Source organism: Cervus canadensis, chromosome 31 (assembly GCF_019320065.1).
Source record: "Cervus canadensis isolate Bull #8, Minnesota chromosome 31, ASM1932006v1, whole genome shotgun sequence".
Classification (NCBI taxonomy): Eukaryota; Metazoa; Chordata; class Mammalia; order Artiodactyla; family Cervidae; genus Cervus; species Cervus canadensis.
The window spans coordinates 36,140,785-36,164,709 of record NC_057416.1 but is presented as its reverse complement, the minus strand read 5'-3'; the positions used below and the strand labels follow the sequence as shown (position 1 = coordinate 36,164,709).

The window sequence follows — 23,925 nt, the reverse complement described above, 5'->3', positions numbered from 1 at the left end:
AGACCCTGATGCTGGGAGGGGTTGGGGGCAGGAGGAGAAGGAGTGACAGAGGATGACAAAGTTGGATGGCATCACCAACTCAACGGACATGAATTTGAGTAAACTCCAGGAGTTGGTGGTGGACAGGGAGGTCTGGCGTGCTGCGGTTCATGGGGCCGCAAAGAGTCGGACATGACTGGGCAACTGAACTGACTGACTGAACCTTTTTAGAAAGGCAGCTTTGTACAGAACCTGGATTTCTGTCTCTTCTTGGCAGCCCTGGACTGACATTCCCGGGAGCAGGAGCATCAGGGCAGCCCACCTGCCGTGGATACCGGCTGACAGCTGCCCCTTACCACCGGGCCGCCTCTTGTCTTTTATTCCATTGGAATGTTTCTTGTAATAGAGTGAAGAGATAGTGAAGCATTTCTTAGGTTAATGTCTTCATCAAAAGCTAGAAAAAGACAGACTGAGAGGGTTGCAAGGCTCAGAAAAAATGAGAAGCACATTTCTTTGCAGAAGCTTATGTTTACATGTTTTCTATGCAAACAAGTCTATCTGTATTCAAAGCATGTCCTAAGATGCCTTTATGAAACAAGACCAGCCTGAATATCGTGACTCGACTCCACATGTCAGACAGTCATAGCGATACTATGTCAGCATCTCCTCATCTATTATTTCTGCTGCCCTCTCTACTTAGCAGGATAGGAATTGCTTTTGCAATCATTGCATCCTTTTGTAACCCTGAAGCCCTTTATCACAACATTTTGTAGTGTTATATAATCAGTTTCAAGGTAGTTGCTCAGTCGTGTCTGACTCTTTGCGACCCCATGGATTATATTGTAGCTCACCAGGCTCCCATGTCCATGGGATTCTCCAGGCAAGAATACTGGAGTAAGTTGCCACTCTGGTCTCCAGGGGATCTTCCCAACCCAGGGATAGAACTGGAGTTTTCTCCATTGGCAGACAGATTCTTTACTGTCTGAGCCACCTAGCATAGTGGTATATAAGTTCCAAGTTTCTCCAATTTAAGTATGAATGCCTTACTTTTTTTTCTTTTAGCTTTTTTTTTTTTTTTTTAATTATTTTGGCCTCACCGCACAGCATGAGGGATCTTAGCTCTCTAACCAGCGCCCCCCTGAAGTAGAAGCGTGGAGTCCTCACCATGGACCAGCAGGGAATTTCCTGAACTGCTTATTTTTAATCTCGCCACATTTCCAGCCTTAGGTTCCGGTTCATATTAGGGAATATGAATTTAATGACCCAAAGGACAGACAGATGTCCACCATCTGCCATAGGAAGTCACTCATGCAAGATGTAAAAATTGATTCAGAGTGTGAGATCAATTATACAGTCCAGAGGCCAGTCAGCCCGCATTTCCTCCTAATTAGCCTTGAGCACCTTCCTTGCAGGTCACGCGTTCTACCTTTATTTAATGGCATTTAAACACAGTCCCAAACACCCAGGCTAGAAATGTGGCTATCTTGGGTCCTCTTTCTGCTGCCCCTTCCACATTAATTTAGCTACTACATGCCATAAATTCTCCTCTGAAATGTCTCTGGAGTCTGTCACATTTTCCATCCTCACTGTCAAATATCATTGCAGTGATTTTTAAACTTTTCTTTTTCCTGCCTTTCCCCTGTTTCCAGGTATTTTTGTGGTAAGACTCCTTGCTGCAAGCAGTTTTGCTGTACAATTGGCCATAAGACAAATTTGACGCGAAAAAGAAGGCCATCATAAAAAAGATTAAAAGGCCACAATGAAACATGAAAAATTATTAATAAAATTTTTAAAGATTTTATTATGAAAATATAAAATTATGAAAAACATTTGAATACATTTAAAACGCATAGATTCAAGGTTATCGTTGAATTCGGGGGTATATCTTGGAGAAAGCAATGATTCTTTCTCAAAGTTGATCACTAAGGATTCAGGATCTAGTATTAGACATAATTTCTTTACCATATAAAAAAATCTGTTGCAAGTCTCTCCAGATTTCCCTGGAAGTAAAACAAACAGGGACATTGCCATTTCTCATCAGTATATGGAACATATATAACTGCTAGAATGTATCTGGGCTACACTGAAATGTTTCATCACCTACGCAGTCCATGTCGTTGTTGTTTAGTCACTAAGTCATGTCCAACTCTTTTGCGACCCCATGGACTGTCCATGGGATGGAAGCTCCTCCATCCATGGGATTTTCCAGGCAAGAATACTGGAGTGGGTTACCATGCCCTCCTCCAGGGGAATCTTCCCGACCCAGGATTTGAACCCGCATCTTCTGCATTGGCAGGCAGATTCTTTACCACTGGGCCACCTGGGAAGCCCTGTGTCACTAAATCATCTACATCACATTCTGTGCCAAATACCAAAATTCCATCTATATCACACTCTACATTATCAAATAGCAAAAAAAGTTCATATTTTCCAGAAATTTACACTCATTGGGAATCACATAACCCTCTTTCTTCTGAGTGAGGAGGAGGACCTTGGTTCTTCTTTTGCCTCCAACTTCTAACATTGTTACTATTGGTAAATGTTGTAAAAAGCAGAGGAGAGAACAGGCAGGTCTATCTAAATTGGCCACAGACTCAATCAGTCTTGACCATTGTGAATTACTAGTCAAATCCTTTATATTGTCTTTTACGGCACTGAAACCAAACTGTGAACCAGTTGCTTTATCTTTTAGAGCAAAATTGCCCTTCAGCCAACGCAGTGACACCACCTGCAGCAGAGATGCTTATGGTGAAAATATCAGACGTGCTTTCCCCCACCCCACTGCATTCTTTATGTTGAATATGTATTTACATACAGTCAAATGGTATAAACATCTCTCTTCTTCCTGTGATCTCCTATTGCCTGATCAAGTTCAAAGCTCTTACCACAGCACCTTCAAGAGCTGGGCCCTTGTTTATTCCTTCAACCTCAATTTTTATATTGCATGTGCGCGTGCTCAGTCATGTCCAACTCTTTGCAACACCGTGGACTGTAGCCTGCCAAGCTCCTCTGTCCATGGGACAGAGTACTCTTCCCAGACAACAGTAACTGGAGTGGGTTGCCATTTCCTTCTCCAGGGGATCTTCCCAGCCCAGGGACAGAACCCATGTCTCCTGCATTGGCAAGCGAATTTTGATGCTATCATACTCTGTTCAGACCCCGCTCATTCATTCATGATTTTCACAAATTTTTATTGAACATCTATGATATGCTGAATGTTACCGTGGATTCTGAAGACACAGCAGTGAACACAACAAACAAAAACGTCTAGTCTTTTGGAGCATCTATTCTGGGGATGGGTCGCAGGAGGCAGATAATAAACTAAATGGGTAGAATATAGAATGCTTGAAAGTTATATGTGATATGAGAAAATAAAAAATAAGAGGATGGGGTGTAAGAGGAGAGATGGCAGCTTCGCGTAAGAGGATTAGGGTCACTAAAAACTGGGGGGAGAGAAGTGTGCCGGGTGGGGTGGGGGTGGGAGGCTGGAGGGGAGTGGGCCGGGGGGGAGGTCGAGGCAGGGAGGAGGGATGGCGGAGAGTGTCAGAGCATGCAGGGTCTCGGGCAGCCACACGAGGACTGCAGCGTTTACCCAGTGAAATGAGGGTCACCGGGGTGGTTTGAGCTGTCTCAGCATGACCCGTCTTAGCATATACACAGGTCGATCATTCAGTTAACTTGGCTGAGAACAGATGGAGGGCTCTGCTGCAGTCCATGGGTCACAAGGAGTCAGATACAACTTTGCAACTGAACAACAACAATGAAATCTGCAGTAGATGATGGTGACTTGGATGAGGCTGGAAGCAACACAGCTGGTGAGACGTGATAGGGTTCTATCCATGATCCTTTCAGTGGAGTCAAGAGGATTTGCTGAGACTGGAGATGGGGTACAGAGGAGACTCAGTAGAGACACCGAGATATGTCCATGGGGTCACAAAGAGTTGGACACGACTGAGTAACAAACACAAAAAAACAGGAGATCAGTCCTGGGTGTTCATTGAAAGGACTGATGTTGAAGCTGAAGCTCCAGTACTTTGGCCACCTGATGCAAAGAGCTGACTCATTGGAAAAGACCCTGATGCTGGGAAAGATTGAGGGCAGGAGGAGAAAGGGATGGCAGACGATGAGATGGCTGGATGGTGTCACGGACTCAATGGGCATGAGTTGGGTAAACTCCAGCAGTTGGTGATGGACAGGGAGGCCTGGCGTGCTGCGGTTCATGGGGTCGCAAAGAGTCGGACACGACTGAGCGACTGAACTGAGACACTCCCTGGTGGGCAAGTTGAAGAGGCAGCTCGAGGTGTGCCCCCTTCACACTGGAATAGTGCCGTTCTCACCTCCTGACCTCATTCTTTCATGTCCACATGGATTCTGCACGTCTTTAAACGCACTTTCTTTCTGGCCTCCACTGTACCTCTTATTGCACTGCATTTATTGTTATCTCTTCCTTTCATCTCGCTATCCTGCTACTCATCCTCAGCACAATGCCTGATACAAAATAAATAATCAGGAAAAGTCCATTGAATAACTCCAGTCTCTCAGGGCCACAGTCTCCTACGTTCAGTTGTTAGATTTCTTGATACACGCTACTATTTTTTCTCTCCCACAAAAAGAGCTGTTTGGCACACATCGATTTAATCTATGTGAATTAAATTCTACGTTTGTTGGTGTGCTTTTTTCATATTCCCTTGGGCATGCGGTGTATCAAGCATGAGTAATATCTGGCACACAGAATCTCTACTAGCTTCCTCTTTTTTATTAGATCAATGATCGAATTCTTGAGAAGGGGACTATTTGGAAAGAGAAAGCCCCAATTCCTTGAAAATGGTGGGGAAGAAAAGACAAGGGAGTATAAACGATGAGCAATGCATTTGATTTGGGGGCCCTTGAAGCCTTATTCATGGAAAATTGGACCCATTTTGTAGCATCCTTTAGCAGCCAGTGAGTTAGTAATGATAGCTTGGCCTCTAAATATTGGATGCATTTATTATGTCCTTCTTTAGTGTTTGGCATATTTTGAAAGGAACGTAAAGTAAAAAACTCATTTTAACAAATTCTACCCCACACCTCTCCACTTTTACCAGCCCATCAGCCCTTCTCTGCATTTCCTGTTTTTTCAGAGCTTAGCCTAAACATATGTTTATGTCTATCCTTCTTCTTTTTTTTTTTTTTCTTTTTTACATAAATGGGCCCCTGCTGCGTTATTTTTTCTGTCACATGGGTCAGGAAGATCTGCTGGAGAAGGCATAGGCTACCCATTTCCGTATTCTTGGGTTTCCCTGGTGGCTCAGCTGGTAAAGAATCCGACTGCAATGCGGGAGAACTGGGTTCAATCCCTGTGTTGGGAAGATCCCCTGGAGAAGGGAAAGGCTACCCACTCTAGTAGTCTGGCCTGGAGAATTCTATGGACTGTATAGTCCGTGGGGTCTCAAAGAGTCAGACACAACTGAGTGACTTTCACTTCACTGCATTATTTTTTCTGTCACATAGTTTTATTTAATTTAATGTATCTTAAGCTTGTTTAAAAAGTTACAGCACGTAACAATAACATACAATTATAGCCAATACAAACCAGTATACTTTTTTCTCGTTAGCACTTCCATAACATCCCACTGTAATATACATGGGCGACAATCTAAGACATTCTACTGTTGAGTATTCATAGTTGGACAGTTGCCATAAAAGAATGCGACAGTGAATAACTTGGTAAATGTATACACACACACATATATATATACACCTACGTATACATATACATTATCGTTAAGTACAGTATGTATTTGTATACACACATATTACTCTATGCATTTGCATGTATATGTATATATAGGTATATATGTGTATATATACACAAAGCTGTTCATATATAGGCTCCATGCTAATTATCTGTAGGATACTTTTTAAAAGGGAATTTGCCGTTATGATTTTTGATGTGTAATTGACAAGTCTGAGGAACCCAGCAGGATACACCGGTGTCCACAAACACAGGCTGTGCAAAATTTAATCAAGTCCCAGTTTCCATTATCAAAGTCTCATTAGCCAACCCATCCGTGTTCATTTTGCAATTGCTGGCTGGCCAAAAAGCAAGTAGCAGATGTCGACCTTGCAGAGGTTCACTAAATAGAGCTGAGCTTGATTCAGATTCAACTGCTGCTCCCCGGTCGTCAGGGGGGCCGGGAGGATCGCAGAGGTGACATCACATGCACACCGCCAGCTCCACGCTCAGGCCTGACTCACACCTTTGCCCTGAAAGGCTCTGCGGTGGGTTTGCTCCAGGGTGGAGCGGGGATGTGACTCACCCACTGAATCAGCCCCCACTGCCCCCCCCCAGACCCGCTGATGGAACTTCCATGTGAGGAGTTAACTCTGTCCCACCCTGCTCGCCAGCAAGTTGGTGAAGAGTCTCAGCCTAGGATGGCCTTTCACCAGGCAGAAGGCAGCTCATCCCTGCGAGTCTCCATCCCTGCCTCCCCCCAACCCCACTACCCAGCTCCCTAATGGCACTTTAAATGCAGAGGGGTCATTTAAGTATAATCCATCAAGCCTGGATGCGTAATATTGTGACTGCAGATTTCGGTTTAGTTCTGTGTGCTTAATTGTGTGTGCTGTGTGTGCTAGGTCGAGTCACTCGTGTCTAACTCTGAGACTTCATGGACTGTAGCCCGCCTGGCTCCTCTGTCCATGGGATTCTCCAGGCAAGAAGACTGCAGAGGGTTGCCATGCCCTCCTCCAGGGGATCTTCCTGACCCAGGGATCGAACCTGAGTCTGTTATGTCTCCTGCATTGGCAGGTGTCTTCTTTACCACTAGCACCACCTGGAAGCCCCACGTACTTAATTACAGGGATATGATTTATCTGTAGATAAATCCACCAGCGTGAGTACAGTTTGAGCCTCTTTGCTTCTTAGCAGGAAAATAATAGCTTCCCACGGCCTGGGGTAGAGCGGACTTCAGGTTTGGGGTGGGTTCTTTGTCCTCTGCTGAATCCCCACATTCTCCTTGTCCATCCAGGGTCACTTTGTGTGCTCTGGATGACAGGGTTATGAACAGTACGAGATAAATTCTGTGCTGCCAAAGGTTGGTCCTTTGGATTCTTTTGTTTTCTCCCTTCTTTCAGGAGATGCTGCTGTTTCTCCCCAGATTGTCCTTTTCTCCTCATGTTCCTTGTAGAGTCGGCACCTGCATTAAATCAGTGTCTGGTCTGTGTTTGTTCAGACCTTTCTGTCTTGCCAGAGACTTTTCTGGGACTGGCTCTTTTTGTGGTGGGAGAGGCTACTTCGCTGCCATTCAGGAAGCTTTATTAGGAGTTCAGGAAAGACCAGCTTTTAGGTGCAGTCATCAGGGAGCGTTTTCCCTACACACCCATGCCCACACACACACACACACACTCAGGAAACATCATTAGTAGGCTAGGAAAGACCAGCTTTTAGTTGCAATCATCAGAGAGTGTTTTCCCTACACACCCACACCCACACTGAAACGGGCTCTCTCTATGTCAAATACCATTTCTGCAATTTAAAAGCCATGTGAGACTGGCCGGAGGGTCCCCTCAGCACCTTCCCTTCTGAATCTGGTGCTGCATCCTGGCCTGTGGTTTGGGGTATTAGCAGAAGGGAGCCGACATGCTTGAGGAGCAGTGAAACAGGAGGAAGCATGTTTCTTTCATCATCTGGGTAGCATGTTGTTGCAGGTGGGGCTGGAAGAAGACGGCTCTGATCCTCTCCCTTGGGTAATGCTCCTTCTAAGCCATGGCTTTAATTTTCCTTTTCTAAATTCTTCCAAGTTGGCCAGTGAAAAGCACAATATACCATTCACAGGGATCATTTTTTTATTTCATCCCCACTTCTTCAATCCATCCTTTGAAAGTGCAGCTTGTCAAGGAGAACCAAGGGCACAGCTGTGCCGTATCCCAACACACATTAACACTGGCTGCCATGTGGAATCTCAGTTTAGGGGAAGAAGGTCTGAGTAGGAGCCTGGATCCTAGGAGGTGACCCAACTGCAGCCTTGAGGAGGTGAGTTAGCCTCTCCTGCCCACCACCCCGGCCCCCCAGGCACGCCTTGAAATGGAGCAGTACCCTGCGGTCCTTGCCCCTCATGTTTTCCACCTGCCTTTTGCCTGTGGAAACACGGTAGCCAAAGAATGCGTTTAATCAGAGAAGTGAGAACAGGCAAAAACAAAGGAAAACAGTCAAAGGAGACCAAACAATAAGTTTAGTCATTAAGCAAAGTCAAGGACATTTTGTTCCTTCTCAAGGACCACAGATAATATTCTGAGCCACATCCTGTGAGCTGTCATAGGTGCTGAATATACGGAAGAAGTTAGCTGCATGATGACCACACTGTAGCCGTGACATCAGCTGCCACAACTCCAAGAATTGGCCTCAAGGAAAAGGGAACAAACTGGCCCTGGAACTGAAGATTAACTGCACTTAAGACCATTAAGATGACGCCAATCAAACCACTGGTGACCAGTTTCAAGATGACTGGCAGAGCTGACCATGCTGTTTCGGCATGCAGCCCCTCCCTCCGTCTATAAAACCTCTTGTTCATGGATCGTCAGTGGGGGGAGTCAGCCTTTGAACAGGCATCCGTCCTACTCCCCACCCTGGTTGCTAGCATCCAAAATAAAGCAAAAGTTCCTTCCCACCAATCTGGCCTCTTTAATGGCTTTTGAGTGGTGAGCAGCTGGACCCCACTTTCAGTTACTTCTGAAGGCAGAAGGCCAGCTTGGGCCTTCTCCCAGCCCCTTCTATCCTACGATCCAAACACTTAGTTAAGCTGTGATTACACTCATCCTCCCGAGAAAAAGAAAGAAGCACAAATAAGTGATTACCCAAGTCCCAAGAGCTGCAGAAGATTGCACTAATGGAAAATCTGTTCTAAGTCAATGATGTAACCAGACCAGATGACCATCCAAGCCCAGGGATTCCTGGAGTACACGACTCTCACTCAGAAACGACGGCCCGAGAGAGGGAGTGTGAGCGCGTGTGCTCAGCACAGCGCCGGGGACACAGGCTCCGAGAGGCGAGAGCTGCTAACAGAAGTAACACTTGTGTTGTTCACTGTCTGTAGAAAATCCATGATGTGGTGTCATAGTCATGTACGTCATCTGTCTGTGTGGTTTGCACAGAGCAAACAGGAGCATACTTTGAATTTAATGTTATATCTTTCCATGAAAGATGTCTCATTTGAGCTCCTAGATCATGGTCTGATTTTACTACAAATAAAAAGTTTAGGGTCATGCTTACTCGGGAGAACAGGACAGTCTAGTAAGAAGAGTATGGACTTCATTCCGGTCTGCCTGGAGCTCTTTCTGACTGCAGGAAGTCAGGACCTCGTAGTTAGACGGTGCCACCTTGGAAGCAGAGATGTGTTCCAGAATCCTGGAATGTTACCTGGCATGCAAAGCTCCATTTGTGCTCCTGCCTGAGACATCTGACCAGATCCACCAGTGCCCCTTGACCAGGTGGCTGCTCTGCAACCTCAGAGGATGTGAAAGGCTTGGCTTGGGTGGTGCCTCGATCCAACGGTGTAGAGCCGTGAATCTGATCCTAACTCTTCCGAAGCAGGGTTCTTTCCGTCTTGTTGGTGACTCCCCGTCGGCCCAGCACTGCCTCGCTGCCGCCTCCCTGCCAGGGTGACCTGCCAACCTCAGGCTCAGTCCTGCGAGGATGCAAGCCTAGCAGCATCCCAGCTGGCTGTCCACTCGGAGCTCCACACTCAAGCAAGTGGGCTCTGGAGCCAGTGTGCTGCCCTGGGTCCTCGGCGGGGGCTGCACGAGGCAGAGCCGATGCTTCCAGAATGCTTGTGGAGTGAGGGCTGGGGGCCCCCTGCTTCAGTCCTCACGCAGGGTGAGTCCGTCTGTCCTGCTTTGTCCTGGGGGTCAGTTCAGCTACCTGAGCCCCTCACCTCTCACCTGATACCTGCTAGTCTCTTCCTCCAAGGTGGGTACCATTCCGGTGAGAGCTCCTACCTCCCCGGTGTCTGCCCTTTACCCCCAAGGCTGGTCCTTGAACCAACCCTGATTCTGAAAACCCTGGCTTCCTCGTGGTCCCAGCAGCTCCCCGAGGCAGACCCCATTCTGGATCAAACTGCTGGCCTTGTGCGTCAGGCCTGCCCGACAGCTCTTCGTGGTCTGGCTCCAGCATCTCCCGGCCCTCTGCCCTCACTCCAGTTCCTCCGGCCTTCCTCCTCGTCCCACGGGGACCTATTAACCTCAACCCCGCTTCTGGTCCTCCGCAGGAGCTGAGCCTCTGCGCTTGTGCTCTCCCCTCTAATTTCACCCGCATTGCTCCTTCTTATCAAGCACATCACAGCTCACATGTCACTTTTTCAAAGAGACCTTCCCTGATGACCCCAGTCTCTGTCTCATCCTTTTCTTCAAGATCTCTCCAGAGTATTTACCACTCAAAGACATGCTCATATTCATCTTCATTATCCTGTGTGTCTTTGTCTGTCTCTGGCCCTACAATTTAAGCTCCATGAGAGCAGGACCTCGCCTGCTCAACCTCTGCTGCATTTCAGCACCTGGGACATCTCTTGGCCTGTGGAGCCGCTCAGCGAACGCTTAGGCAGTGAGTGAGTAGTAGCCCCACGCTGGACGAGGGGGTGGGGGGCAGAGACCCTCCCGCTGCTCATTCCCCACCTTGGTCCCCACGTGGTCACCCCAGCTCACAGCCCCTGCTCCCCTGGGCCTGCCTAACACCTGCAGGGGTAGGTTACACAGTGCAAAATCATTATCTTGCATTTTGTCCCCCAAACACCACTGTTCTCCTTTTTAAAACAAAATCCAAGTATAGCAATAAAAGAATACGACTTTTACTATATACTCACTTCTTCCACACATGGTTAAAATTCTCCCTTCTCACTTTTAAAACTTGATTTATCATGAATAAAGCAAAATCACTTTCCAAGGCATTCTCCACACTCTCTCTTTCCGCCCTCTCCCCCATCTTTCCCTTGGCTGAGCCCTAGGCTCCGCGTTCAGGCCAGAACTGGGACAGAGACCTGGGCAGGGGAGCTGGGCAGTCAGGCGGAGGCACTGCTGGACCAGTGGGTGGGGCTCCAAGCTGTGTGCCAGGCTGGGTGCAAAATGCTGGGAAACTGAGTCCTACCCGCTGTGAGGGCAGTAATGGGTGACAAGCTGGGTTGGTTTGAACAGTGAGAGAAAGAAGCTCCATGGCCCCACCAGAATGAGTCTTAGCTGAAAAGTGTTTGCAAGAGGGTTAGAAAGCCAGGCTGCCCTTAGGAAGTAGTGGCTCTGAGAAGAGACCCTCTCAGGGGGGTCCGATCTCACACAGATGCTCCAAACACACGGCCCACACACCCAGGACCATGGTGACCATCGGCCCACATGCCTAGGACCGTAGTGAGCATCAGCCCACACACCCAGGACCATAGTGACCATCAGTTCACATGCCCAGGACCATAGTGACCATCAGTCACACACCCAGGACCATAGTGACCATCAGTCACACACCCAGGACCATAGTGACCGTCAGCCCACACGCCCAGGACCGTAGTGACTGTCAGCCCACACGCCCAGGACTGTCGTGACCATCAGCCCACACGCCCAGGACCGTCGTGACCATCAGCCCACACGCCCAGGACCGTAGTGACCCTGGTCTGGAGTAGAGAGTAAAGTGTAGACAGTGCACAGAGAGTGTCAAGGAAACCAGAAACTAGATTCAGGAGCCATCAGGTGAAATCTAATGCGTCTCCTATTCAATATAAGTCTGACCCCTAACAGTGATACAAACTTTGCATCCTCTGGGACATTTACTCGACATTACCTTGCTTGATCCTTGTAGCAACCTCATATAAGAAACAGAGCAAATAATATCATCCTCACTGTTGAGTAAATGAAAACTCCGAGTGGTTACGAAATTGACCACAGTGTCATCCGTGTCATCAGATTCTCTTATAGGCTCAGTAGGTACAACTGAATCTGAGTAACTGCTCTCTCTAAGTTTTTACTTTGAGTAACTTATATTAACCCCAATTCCTTTCCATAAAGTTATAATTATTAAAGAATCTTAATCTATCAAAAGAATATGATATGACTTATTTAAATGGCAAACTCCTTTCAAGGTACACTAAAATAGCTTAAAATATCTTTCCTGATGTATGTCCACTGGTACATTTAAATGATCAGATTTATTGTATGAATTAAATAGGCAAACTGGAATCTGTAAGGAATTCCCAGAAATCAACAAGAACAGGCAAACAAAATAAAAACTGACCAGACCTTTTACTAGCTGAGTCATGGAAAAGGAAGCCCAGAAGCCAAGCAAGAAGAAGAAAAGAGAGAAGAAAAGTTGGTCCCCCTCTCCACATCCTCCTGGACTCACGGCTGCCCACAGGGACCATGGTTCCCTGGCCGTGCCGTCTAAGGATGCGCCGAGATTTTGCCAGCGGAACATTAGCAGAAGGAGTCTGTGCAGTTTCTGCCTTGTTTGCCAATAAGAAAATTGCTTTCCCAGAAATTCTCTAATTTCTTTCCAAAAGTTAGTATGTGGCAACCTCCCAACTTCAGCCTTTGGGACGAGGAAGGTGACCTAAGCAATGGCAACATGACAACGGGGAGGACCCCTGACTGAGCAGGGGGCAGGGCACCCACCCCACCAGCCTGACCGCCAACCCAAGGTGGTGACGCAGGAGAGAACTGGACCCGGGCCTCTTTGTTCCATCAGCTTAGCTTCACCCTGAATAACACAAAGTGCGACCCAACTAGTTGTCCGGGAAATTCAGATTAAAAGGAGATGCCATCTCACACCCTACAGTTAGCAACATTTTAAAAGTCTGATGATACTAAAAATTGGCGAGACTCTGGGAAATAGGAAACCCACATATAGTTCTGCCAGGAGCATAAATTGGTACAACCATTCAGAGCACAATTTGTCAATATTATTGATGTGGAAAATGAACACCTCTACAGCCTTCATTTCCCTTCTAGGGACAGTAAACTTACATATGGAGACCATCTGTGCGGCGGTTCCAACCTCACTTTCATTAGCAAAATTGTAAAGAGTCTGAAAGTCCAGGAATAAGGGGATACGTAAGTTGTGATACTTTCACACAATTGAGCACAATCGACTTTTAAAATGGATACACTGCACCTACGTGAGTCAGCATGAATAAATTTCAAAAACACAGAATACCGAAGAGAAAAAAAGTTGAAGAATATGTACAATATGATAGCACTTGGTAAAACTAAGAGTATGCAAAACATAACAGTGTATTTCTTTGACTACATATTTGTGGTAAGAATATAAAAGTGTAATGGAAGAATACTTACCAGATGCTTAATGCGTTTGTCTCTGGAGCAGGAAGGTAAGATGCATCTGTGGAGAGAAACAAGGAGGTTTCAACATTCTTCACAGTGTTTTATTTCTTGTGTGAAAAGATGTCATGCAAAAATAACTTTTGAACTTTTAAATAACATAAAAATTAAATTTCTACATCTAATTTTCAGGATTATGCTTTCTGCACAAAGCATCCTACTTATGTGTCTTCCTGGTGATGAAAAAATAGAGCATCTCTCAGGAACAGCCACCCAGAGGTCAGCGTTTATTTGGCTTTTGAGAACACCTGGTTCATTTGGGCTGGGAGAAAACTCTGGGCCTTCTGCTTAGCACATCACTCAGCAGCTAGTGTCCTCAAATCATACATGATGTTCGCTGTACAATAAGAGGGCTCCCTGGGTCGCTCAGCTGGTGGAGAATTCACCTACAATGCAGGAGACCCTGGTTTGATTCCTGGGACGGGAAGATCCCCTGGAGAAGGGATAGGCTACCCACTCCAGTATTCCTGGGCTTCCCTAGTGGTCATGTTTGGATGTGAAATTTGGACCATAAAGAAAGCTGAGCACCGAAGAACTGATGCTTTTGAACTGTGGTGTTGGAGAAGACTCTTGAGAGTCCCTTGGACTGCAAGGAGATCCAACCAGTCCATCCTAAAGGAGATCAGTCCTGGGTGTTCATTGGAAGGACTGATGCTGAAGCTGAAACTCCAATATTTTGGCCACCTCATGCGAAGACCTGACTCATTGGAAAAGATCCTGATGCTGGGAGGGATTGGGGGCAGGAGGAGAAGGGGATGACAGAGGATGAGATGGCTGGATGGCATCATCGACTCAATGGACATGAGTTTGAGTAAACTCCAGGAGTTGGTGATGGACAGGGAGGCCTGGTGTGCTGTGATTCATGGGGTCACAAAGAGTCAGACACGACTGAACAACTGAACTGAACTGAACTGAAAGGGTTTACGATGCAGCCTTGAGGCTCCCTGTGGTTTGAGCGCCCATAACCCCCAGGAAATGGGAATCACATCCTCTGACCTACACTGGAACATGAGATGTGCAGTGGGGAGGGTGTTTGCCTTCCATTCTGTCATTAATATTTTGGGCTTTTGATCTTCTAACCGTAATACGAGGTGACAAAGGAGACTTATTTCTCGTTAATCACACACAAATCAATCCTTGGAATGATTATTGTCAAATAATTTTCCTTTTTTGTTATAAAAGGTAAAACATATTACTGCAGAAAAGAAGATAAAATCATCCATTCATAATTTCATGACCATTAATACCTTGGTGAATAACTTTTCAGATTATTTTTTCTAAAATAATATTAAGCTATATATACACCAGTTTAGCCTTTTTCACTTAAGATTCTATCATTAACTTATTTCCATGTCATTACATTTTCTTCACAGGTGCATTTTTATGGTCATATAACATTATACAGGGCTTCCCCAGTGGTTTAGAGGTAAAGAAGCAGCTGGCAGTGCAGGAGATGTGGGTTTCATCCCTGGGTTGGGAAGATCCTCTGGAGGAGGGCATGGCAACCCATTCCAGTATTCTTGCCTGGAGAATCCCATGGACAGAGGAGCCTGGCGGGCTACAGTCCATAGGATTGCAAAGAGTTGGACATGACAGAAGCAACTTGGTATACACACGTGCACAGCTTTATAACTTTTCCTGAATATCAGTTTATTTCAGGAATAATAAACAACCTGTGGGCTGAACTCTGCTCAGGGTCTGTTTCCTAGAGAACCCAACCTGTGAAGCTGGTATCAGAAGTGGGCTAACAAAGAGAACGTGGGGTTTTGGAACTGATTCACCTGCTACCTGGCTAGCAAAGACCGTCCCCTCGTTGGTGGTAAATTAAGCACCAACAGCCCCTGCCACAAAGTGGCTCTCGATAGTGAACTGAATAGTGTCTCCAAAGATTCGTGTCTACCTAGAACTTCAGAACAGGACCTTGTTTAAAAATAGTGCCTTTGCAGATGGAATTAGCTAAGGACCTCAAAATAAGATTTAGGATTGGCCTTAAATCCAGTGATTAGAATCCTTGCCAAGGGGGAGAGGGGGAACACAACGACAGAGAGACGTAAGGAAGAAGGCATGTGAGATGGAGGCAGAGGCTGGAGCCGTGTAGCCAGAGGCAGGGGTGCCAGGAGCCATGAGAAGCCGGAAGAGGTGAGGGAGGGTCCTCCCGAGCCCTTGGCGGAAGCACGCTCTGCTGACATTTTGATTTCAGACTTCTGGCCTCCAGTACCGTAAGATAATGCACATTTGTTGTGTAAGCCTCCCAGTTTGTCATCGCTGCCCAGGGAAAGTAAATCTTGTTGCGGAAATTTTGCCAGCGATGATGGAGACACTGGAAGGTGCCAGATGTGTGACAAGTCTGAGGGCAGCAGCAACTACAATAGTGGAATTCAATAGCTGAGCTCAGCTGACCCTCTAGAAAAGGTCATGAAAACCTGCGAGCAATCCACAATGATTGAGAGTCAGAGAAGCCAGAGGACATCTTCACAGCAACAATGAGGGTCCCGCCTCCCAGAGGGAGAAGGCAGAGGAGGACGACCTCCAGGCTCAGGACCCAACCGCCAGAACAGCAGAGTCCAAGAAGGGGGAACCTCCCGCCAAGGACAGCTGGGCTGATTTCAGCTCCCCCTTCAGCCTTGAAACTCTGGTGCCCCAGACCCTCTGGGCCTGCAGAAGCAAGCCCCCCCAGTGAAGAGCTGCACCCCACCCCACCCCACCCTGCTTGCAGGGCGTGCAGAGACCTCCACCCACAAGACATCAGACCTCACCGCCCCCTCCTGACCCCTCATCCTATAACTGCTCAGCCCCGAGGACACAGCGTGAACCTGCAGCACTCCCCATCCTGTGTTCTCACGGGACCACGGCTCCCGGGAGCTGCCCCTGAGGGACTCCCTACAAAGCCTCCCTCCGGGGGCGCGGTCTCCATCTGGGAAACCCTACCTAAGACAGTGAGTACTGGTCCATGGGGTCTGGGTACTCGCATACCTCTTCACACTTGTAAGCAAGTTTCCGTGTGTTAAAAAGGGAAACTGGGCGATGAGCGTGGTGAAACTCACACCTGTGATCTGTCTGGCAGATGGACAGTTCCGAGGGCCCCATAGCCAACACCCGCACCCTCTGTGCTGCAGGTCAGTTCATCAGTGACCTGAAGAACAGCTGACCCGGAAGAGGTCTGTGCGCCCTTACAATTTGCTGATTGAAAGCCTGCACTCGGGCCTGCTAAGTCGCTCAGTCTGGTCCGACTCTTTGCAACCCTATGGACTGTAGCCCGCCAGGCTCCTCTGTCCTTGGAATTCTCTAGGCAAGAATACTGGAGTGGGTTGCCATGCCCTCCTCCAGGGGATCTTCCCAACTCAGGAACTGAACCTGCATCTCCTGCAACTCCTGGATTGCAGGCAGATTCTTTACCACTGAGCCACAGGGGAAACCTGTTTGAAAGCCTGCTTGACACTAAAAGCAGGCTTTGCACACCAGGGCTCTCTCACATGTTGGAAACAAAGGGCTCTCAGGAGAGTTCAGGTTTACAAAGGCACATTCATGCTTGGAGATTTACGGGTTTAGCTGTTTCAATTAGGTCGTCTCTCATCTCTAGGTTGTAGATCAGGAGCACTGAGAACATGCAGGTGAGGTCATGGAACATTTATCAGGATGATGACAATTTCTGGGGTCCCCAGGAACCACTCCGAGGGAGGCCCTGGATTTAGAGTCCATTCGATGAGTGTCTTCCCTGTGAGATGATCTGGGGCTGGAGGGAGAGTTAAATCATTCCTTAACACAACAGAAAACAAATTCTCACAGTGCTGTGACCCTGGGGAGAACTAGCAGTGAGACTTCTATTTCAAGCTGAAAGGCTCTGGCAATGCTGGAGTCCAGTTAAGAAAGTTCAGAGGTGTTGGCATGAAAGAAGCTTAAGACCTGAGGCAAACTGATTTCATTCTGTAAAACCACCATGAAGGTGAAAAAACAACCCAAAGGATGGGAGAAAATAATTCCAAATCCCTTATCTGATGAGGGACTGGTATTCAGAATACACAAAGAACTCTTGGAACTCAATAATAAAGAAATAAATAACCTAATTAAAATGAGTCTTTGAATAGATAATTCTCCAAAGGAGTTATACAAACAATACCAATAAACTCATGGAAAGATGTTCAACATCCTTTGCCTCTAAGAAAATGTAGATCAAGACCATTAGGATGCCAAGTCCAGGAAAGATAATTATGAGTGTCCCTGAGGATAGGAGAAATTAGGAACCCTGTACACCACCGCCAAAAACGTAAGTTAGTGCGGTTGTTCAGGGAAACAGTTTGCAGTTCTTCAAAAGTTTAAACATAGAGCTACCATACGACCCAGCAACCCCTCCTTGGTATGTAATCAAGAGAAATGACAGCATCTGTCCACACAAAAATTTACACACAGTGTTCACAGTAGCCCACAAAGTGAAACCAACTTAAGCATCTATCAACCAATGAATGGATAAACAACATGTGGTCCATCCATACAGTGGAATATTATTTAGCCACAAAAAATGTGAGGTGCTGACATATGCTACAGCATGCATGAGCCTTGATGAAAGAAGGCAGAAGCAAAACATAACATATCATAGGATTCCATTTCTAGGAAACGTCCAGAATCTAATGAGACCGAAAGCGGATGTGTGGTTGCCATGAGTTGAGAGATGATTTATGTGAGAGATGGCTAATGAGTAGGGGGTTCTTTCTGAACTGATGGAAAAATGGTCTAAATTTATACTGTGATGATGGTTGCACAATTCTTACAATATATTAAAGCCACTGAATTGAATTCTACACTTTAAATGGGGTGAATTTATGGTATGTGAATTATATCAATAAAAATGCTTAAAAATTTTAATGGGCTTCGTTTCATCTATTTCTTCTCTTGGGTGGGAAGGAGCTACTCAATCTTAGTCCTGGGAAAACCTGCGTGTCATTCTACAGCTGAGTGATCTTTTATGTCCTCGGCGTAAATTTTCCATTCAGCCTTGAGCTGCATGTGTATGACAACTGGCCAGCCAGAAGATTCACAGGAATGGGAAGTTAATGGGAAAAAGCCTTGTCAGGGCTGTCTGGGTGGTAGCTCTGCTGCAGCTGGAACTTCTCCTGTGGATCTGCCTCTTTCCCGTTCTATGTTTCTGGTGTCTTTGTGGCAGGTCACATTATTTTTCAGCAGATACCCCGCTTGCCTCCAAGTCTGTCCTACCTCGCTCCTGCCCCACGCCAGGAGAAGTGCCTAGGAAGGGAACTGGGTTTGGCTGGCTGGCTCACTGCGGCTAACTGAGTGAGGGAAGCAGCGGCTCCTGCTCATCCCAAGTGGATGTTTGAAGAATCATGGGGATTTCCCGCTGGCCCTCTGACAACTACACCTTCCAGGCACTGTCTCCCTCAGCCCGAGTCCATCAGATGGAGGTTGTGGGGCAGGACGGAAGCCAACAGCAGCCTAAGCAGAGCTACCTGACTGCCCGTGACCCCAAGGGAGAAATAAGTGCCATAAGTTGCCGACGTTTTCCTTACACAGAGTTACCACAGTGAAACCTGACTGATACAATCATTACTTTATTCACTCAGAAAACATATTTAGAGCACTGCCATGCATTGGATTCTGTGGTTATTCTTTTAATGAATAAGACCATCTTTTCTTTTTGCATCTAAAAGGTAAAATGGAAAAAGACACCAGCAAAATACAAAATATGTGGTCAGTGATACAAGAAATACAAAATACAACGGCTGCAGCGCAGAAAGAGATCATTTCTAACTCAGAGGAATCACAGAACGTCTAGAAGGAACAAACATTTCCATAATCAGTTATTTCAGGAGACGAAAGCCCAGTCGTATACAAATTGTGCTCCTCCCTGGATGCTACTGCAGATGAAGCGCAGCTGGAATTCTCAAGACTTCCCCAGATGTGCCCTTTGCCCCGGCTGCGAGGTGGACAAGCCTCTGGCGCTGACATCATTCTCAGAGCAGCAGGAAGTGGGCAGGGAGATCCTGAAATGACTGGAGCAACCCTGCGGTGATAGCTTTAGTTGACACTGAGTAAATTTTCTAGATTTGGGGAGAAAGGGGGGCTCAGACAGACTTGAGTTTTAATTATAGGAAAATATAGGCAGTTGGGTTTCTGGGCCCTGCGTGTCACACGGCACACAGGAAGGGAAGAGCTCCGCCAAACAAGCCTATCTCTGGGAGCCAGGGGCTTGGGTTCCTGGCCAGATGCCTTGCCCCCTTAGATAACTATTCCATTTTATTCCATTTGCTAAAAAAAGGCCGACAAGTTTTCCATATGCAGTGCGATGACAAAGTGCCAAAAAGAAACATCAAACCTCAAAGAAAAATCAACACCCTTGCTTTTTTCTATATCAAAGCCTTGCTTTGGAAATGAGGAGTTTCTTCCCAAACATTTCTACGAAAACCTCTCTACCCTCTCTACCCACACTCCACTTTTCGAAAAAAAGTGCATTTGAAATAGAAAACCTGAATGCATCTTTACCACAAGATGCTGAAACAGACCACACACACCCGGTGAAATTACACAGACGTTTTTGACAGTCTGAATTTTAACTTTGACTTCAAAACACTTTCATGAAATCAAAATAATAGGACAGCATGCTCTCCAATTTCTTTCCGTCGATTTTAGGAGAATCTCTTGGTCCCCAGGAGGTTTCAGGACAACCCTGCATTAACGGGTTTAGGAGATCAATTTTGGCGTCTGCAGCAGCTCCCGTGGGAGCCCTGGGTGGCCCTGGGTCTGCTCTGGGCTGTCCCAGGACTTCCCTGGGGCTCCGGCCCGTCCCCTCCTGCCTCTCAATTCCTCATCTTTAAAATGTGTGGGCTCTGGGTGACCTTAACTCTTTCCAGCCGCCACATCCTTTGATTCCACTTTTTCTTTTTTCCATAAAATTTTTAGATTCATAGCTGGACAACTGAATTCTGCAGACTGAAAACTACTTTTCTCCTAATAATGTATGTTTTGATCAAAGTCCAGTGGAGCTAATTTCATTCATCTTCCTACAGGTTGATTCAGAACTTATCTTTATAGTTGAACACACACAAACGGGGTGTTAATGCTGAAGGAATCATGGCAAACTTGCCTCTTGGATCAGTTAACTCCACCTCGTAGGTTACGGGTGACTATAGGGCACCCAGTAAGGAAAAGTCTTACCCTGTGAGAAGAGAGAGTTAGCAAAATCTTCCATCAGGAAGAGAAAGCGAAAGTGAAAGTCGATCAGTGATGTCTGACTCTTTGTGACCCCGTGGACTATACAGTCCATGGAATTCTCCAGGCCAGAATCCTGGAGTGGGTAGCCTTTCCCTTCTCCAGGAGATTCTTCCTAATCCAGGGATTGAACCCAGGCCTCCCGCATTGCAGGCAGATTCTTTACCAGTTGAGCCACAAGGAAGTACATGGGGTCAGGAAGAGAAGCAATAACATTTCAGAAGAGACTGAAGTACAGACTACTACCTAATCCTTTTATTTCCACAGAGCTTTACAGCAGATTCAAAAGTAGGGTTGAGTTTGGGGCAGCTGACAGTATTGGTGGCTTTCCCTGGTGGCCCAGTGGTAAAGAACTCACTTGCCAATGCAGGAGACACTGGTTCCGGAAGATCCCCTGGAGAAGGAAATGGCAACCCACTCCAGTATTCTTGCCTGGGAAATCCCAAGGATAGAGGAGCCTGGTGGGCTGCAGTCAATGGGGTTGCAAAGACTAGGATGTGACTTAGTGATTAAAAAACAACAACAGTATTGGTAATTTGCATTCGGGCACAATTTTCTTGAACATTTACTGTGTGCCAGACACTGTCCTGAAAACTTCCCATGAATCAATTAATCCTCAAAATAACCCCACAAAGTAATATTCTTACAGATGAAAACACAGACAGGAGAGGTAAGTTGTCTCAGATCCCAGGGTAAATGGCAGGGCTGGGATTGAAATCTCAACAGAGCCCAGCCCAATGAACAGGAAAGTCTGTCCCTGGAGCTCAAGCGTGAATTTGGAGACAAACTCAAACCACCAAACCCCGGGGTGGGGCTGATGTTTGGAATTATAGGGGGCAGGGTGGGGCGGCTGTATTTAACCTTCTTCCTTCATTTGCCTCGAGGGAATTTAAATTGCTGCAACACAAATGTCAAAGGGAAAAGAAAAGACTAATATTTAAATGCTAACTTTCCAAGTAGGATATTTCAATTACAAGACAGACTGATAGGATATGAGGGGAAGGAAGCTGGATTCGCACCTGGCTGGCATCCAGCCCAGAGTCCACCTAGGGGCAGGGATCATCAGGAAGAAACAAGAACAACCCCCTGACTTCTCCCGAGTGAGGCGGGGATGACACGGCCAACAGTGTTTTACATTAAAAAGTTTAAAAAATTCATGTGGTTAAATCTGTACATTTTCTGTTATGATTTCTGCATCTGTCTACATGTCTAACAAAGTTCTTTCTATCCTAGTTCAGAAGAGAAGCCATTATATATATATATATATATTATGTCTGCTTCCTGGCTCCCTTACAGCTTAAACGTAAAGAGCCAGGTTCTGAGTCCGGGGAAGATACAATAGAATCCCGGTTCTGCCCATCACCGGCTGTAAGGATTTCCCTTCCTCTGTTTCCTCAGGTATAAGCCAGGCACTGCAATGAGAGGAGTATGCTCCCATTATACAGATGGGAAAACTGATATTCAGAGGGGAAACTGCTTGTGCAGAGGCGCCCAGTAAATGGAGCTGGGATTGGACACCAGTTCTCCTGTGGTCTTACCAATTACACTTATGCTGATTTATAATACATGGAACACCATGGTTTTATTTTTGTTATATCTTTGAAGATGTTTTGCCAGCCTTCTATCTGAGATGTTGCAGCTATCCTCAAAAGTGAGGCTGTGGCGCAGTTTTCTTTGCGGACACGTCTCCTAACCCTGGTGTTTGAACAACACCTAGGTCCTGGCAGCGTCCCCCGAGGCCTTAGTTATCATGTTTGATCGGCCAGCTTCAAACAGTCTCGGTACACAGACCCTCTCGGGAGACCTACAAAGGACAGGGGGCCAGACAGCGATTAGAGCAGATCTTCTGTTTAGTTAAGGGCTCTAAGTATGTTCTTCTCTGCGTCAGGAATGAAATAAATGCATGTAAACAGGTGATAAGAAGATTTCACTCCCCCAGGATTGCCTGAAGCAAGACCTGTTTGGAGACGATATGGAGCCTGTTTCCAAGTTTTCATTTAATTTGATTAGAAACAGCTGGAAGACCAGAAAGGCTGCATAACCTCTCCAGTGATGCAGAGGGAAAGAATGTTCAAGTGACAGAACCGCAAGTCACCAGCCTGGCTTGACTCACACAGGGAAAAACTGCATTAACTGAGTTACGAACCCAACTCTCATCCACTCTCAGCTTTCATGTTCAGTTGTGTCTGACTCTTTGCAACCCTGTGGACCGTAGTCCGCCAGGCTCCTCTGTCCATGGGATTCTCCAGGCAAGAATACTGGAGTGGGTTGTCATTTCCTCCTCCAGAGGATCTTCCCCACCCAGGGATTGAACCCACATTTCCTGGGTCTCCTGCATTGGCAGGCAGATTCTTTACCACTGTGCCATGGGGAAACACTTCTCAGCTTTACATCTGTTCAAGTTAATATTGCTCCACATGGCCAACTCCTGCAATGGTGCTAATTGCTACATGACTAACATCCTTTTTGTCTTTACAAAAGGGTTTTTAAAGTATTCATATCAATGTGAAGTTTTTAACAGGCAGAAACAAGGACTTTCATTATTCAGTCATGAGCAGAGGGGAGGGGCTTTTCTCCACACAAGAGAGGGCTTGGTGTCTTGACCCAGTTCTGAGAAACGGGCTCGTGGTGATGGGGAAGGGAGAGGCTAGTTCTGCCACTGAAGGTTCAAGCCACATCGTCACCGCAGTCAGTGACCTGCAAATTCCATACTGAGGCCAGGCTCCAGCCCCTTCCCGGAGACCCCCCACCCAGGCAGTGGTGCAAACTGTCCTCAGCTCCTTGCTCAGATCTACTACTTGACTCACAGAGAAGCTGAGAATTCTTTGCTAACCTTTTCTAATCTTCACTTGCATAGTGTAAACAATTGAATCAAAATGCTGAGACTGTCAACCTCACAAGCCGTTGTCAGAATAAACAGGAAAACTTCTATGTAGTGTTTTAAGACTCTTTGACATCCCGTGGACTGCAGCACGCCGCGCCCCACTGTCTATGGGATTCTCCAGGCAAGAATACTGGAGGGGGTTGCCATTCCCTCCTCCAGGGTATCTTCCCAACCCAGGGATCAAACCCAGGTCTCTTGCATTTCAGGCAGATTAATTACCATCTGAGCCACTAGGGAAGCCCTTGAAATAAATCAAGTTACCTTTAAATGATGAAAACATTCAAAAGTGCCTAACATGTAAAAATACAGAAAAGGAAGGCAGTTACAGAGACATAAAAGGTGACCCGTAATCTCACCACCTCCAGACGACCACTATCAACATGCTGTTTTTTCCCCAATGTAATTATTTCATCCTTTCTCCCGATTTCTCCTCTCTGTCCCTTTCTTTCCCTCTCTCATCCAGAGTTTGTCCCGTTCACCTTCCCTCATAGATGAGACGG

The 23,925-nt window shown here is 46.5% G+C and overlaps 1 protein-coding gene across 7 annotated transcripts in view; it reads right to left on the bottom strand.

Moving 5' to 3' along the window:
* PSD3 (pleckstrin and Sec7 domain containing 3) overlaps positions 1-23,925 on the bottom strand; it is a 573,880-nt gene that overhangs the window by 505,789 nt on the left and 44,166 nt on the right. For 5 of the 7 annotated variants that reach the window (XM_043454541.1, XM_043454550.1, XM_043454551.1 and 2 more), the window contains exon 2: positions 13,279-13,324. The exons of 1 other annotated variant lie outside the window; for it this stretch is intronic. In XM_043454541.1, the coding sequence (XP_043310476.1) occupies positions 13,279-13,324 (46 nt within the window). Of the gene's footprint in view, positions 1-12,951; positions 12,969-13,278; positions 13,325-23,925 lie in introns of those variants that run through there. One more of the 7 variants, XM_043454544.1, reaches the window with a different exon arrangement.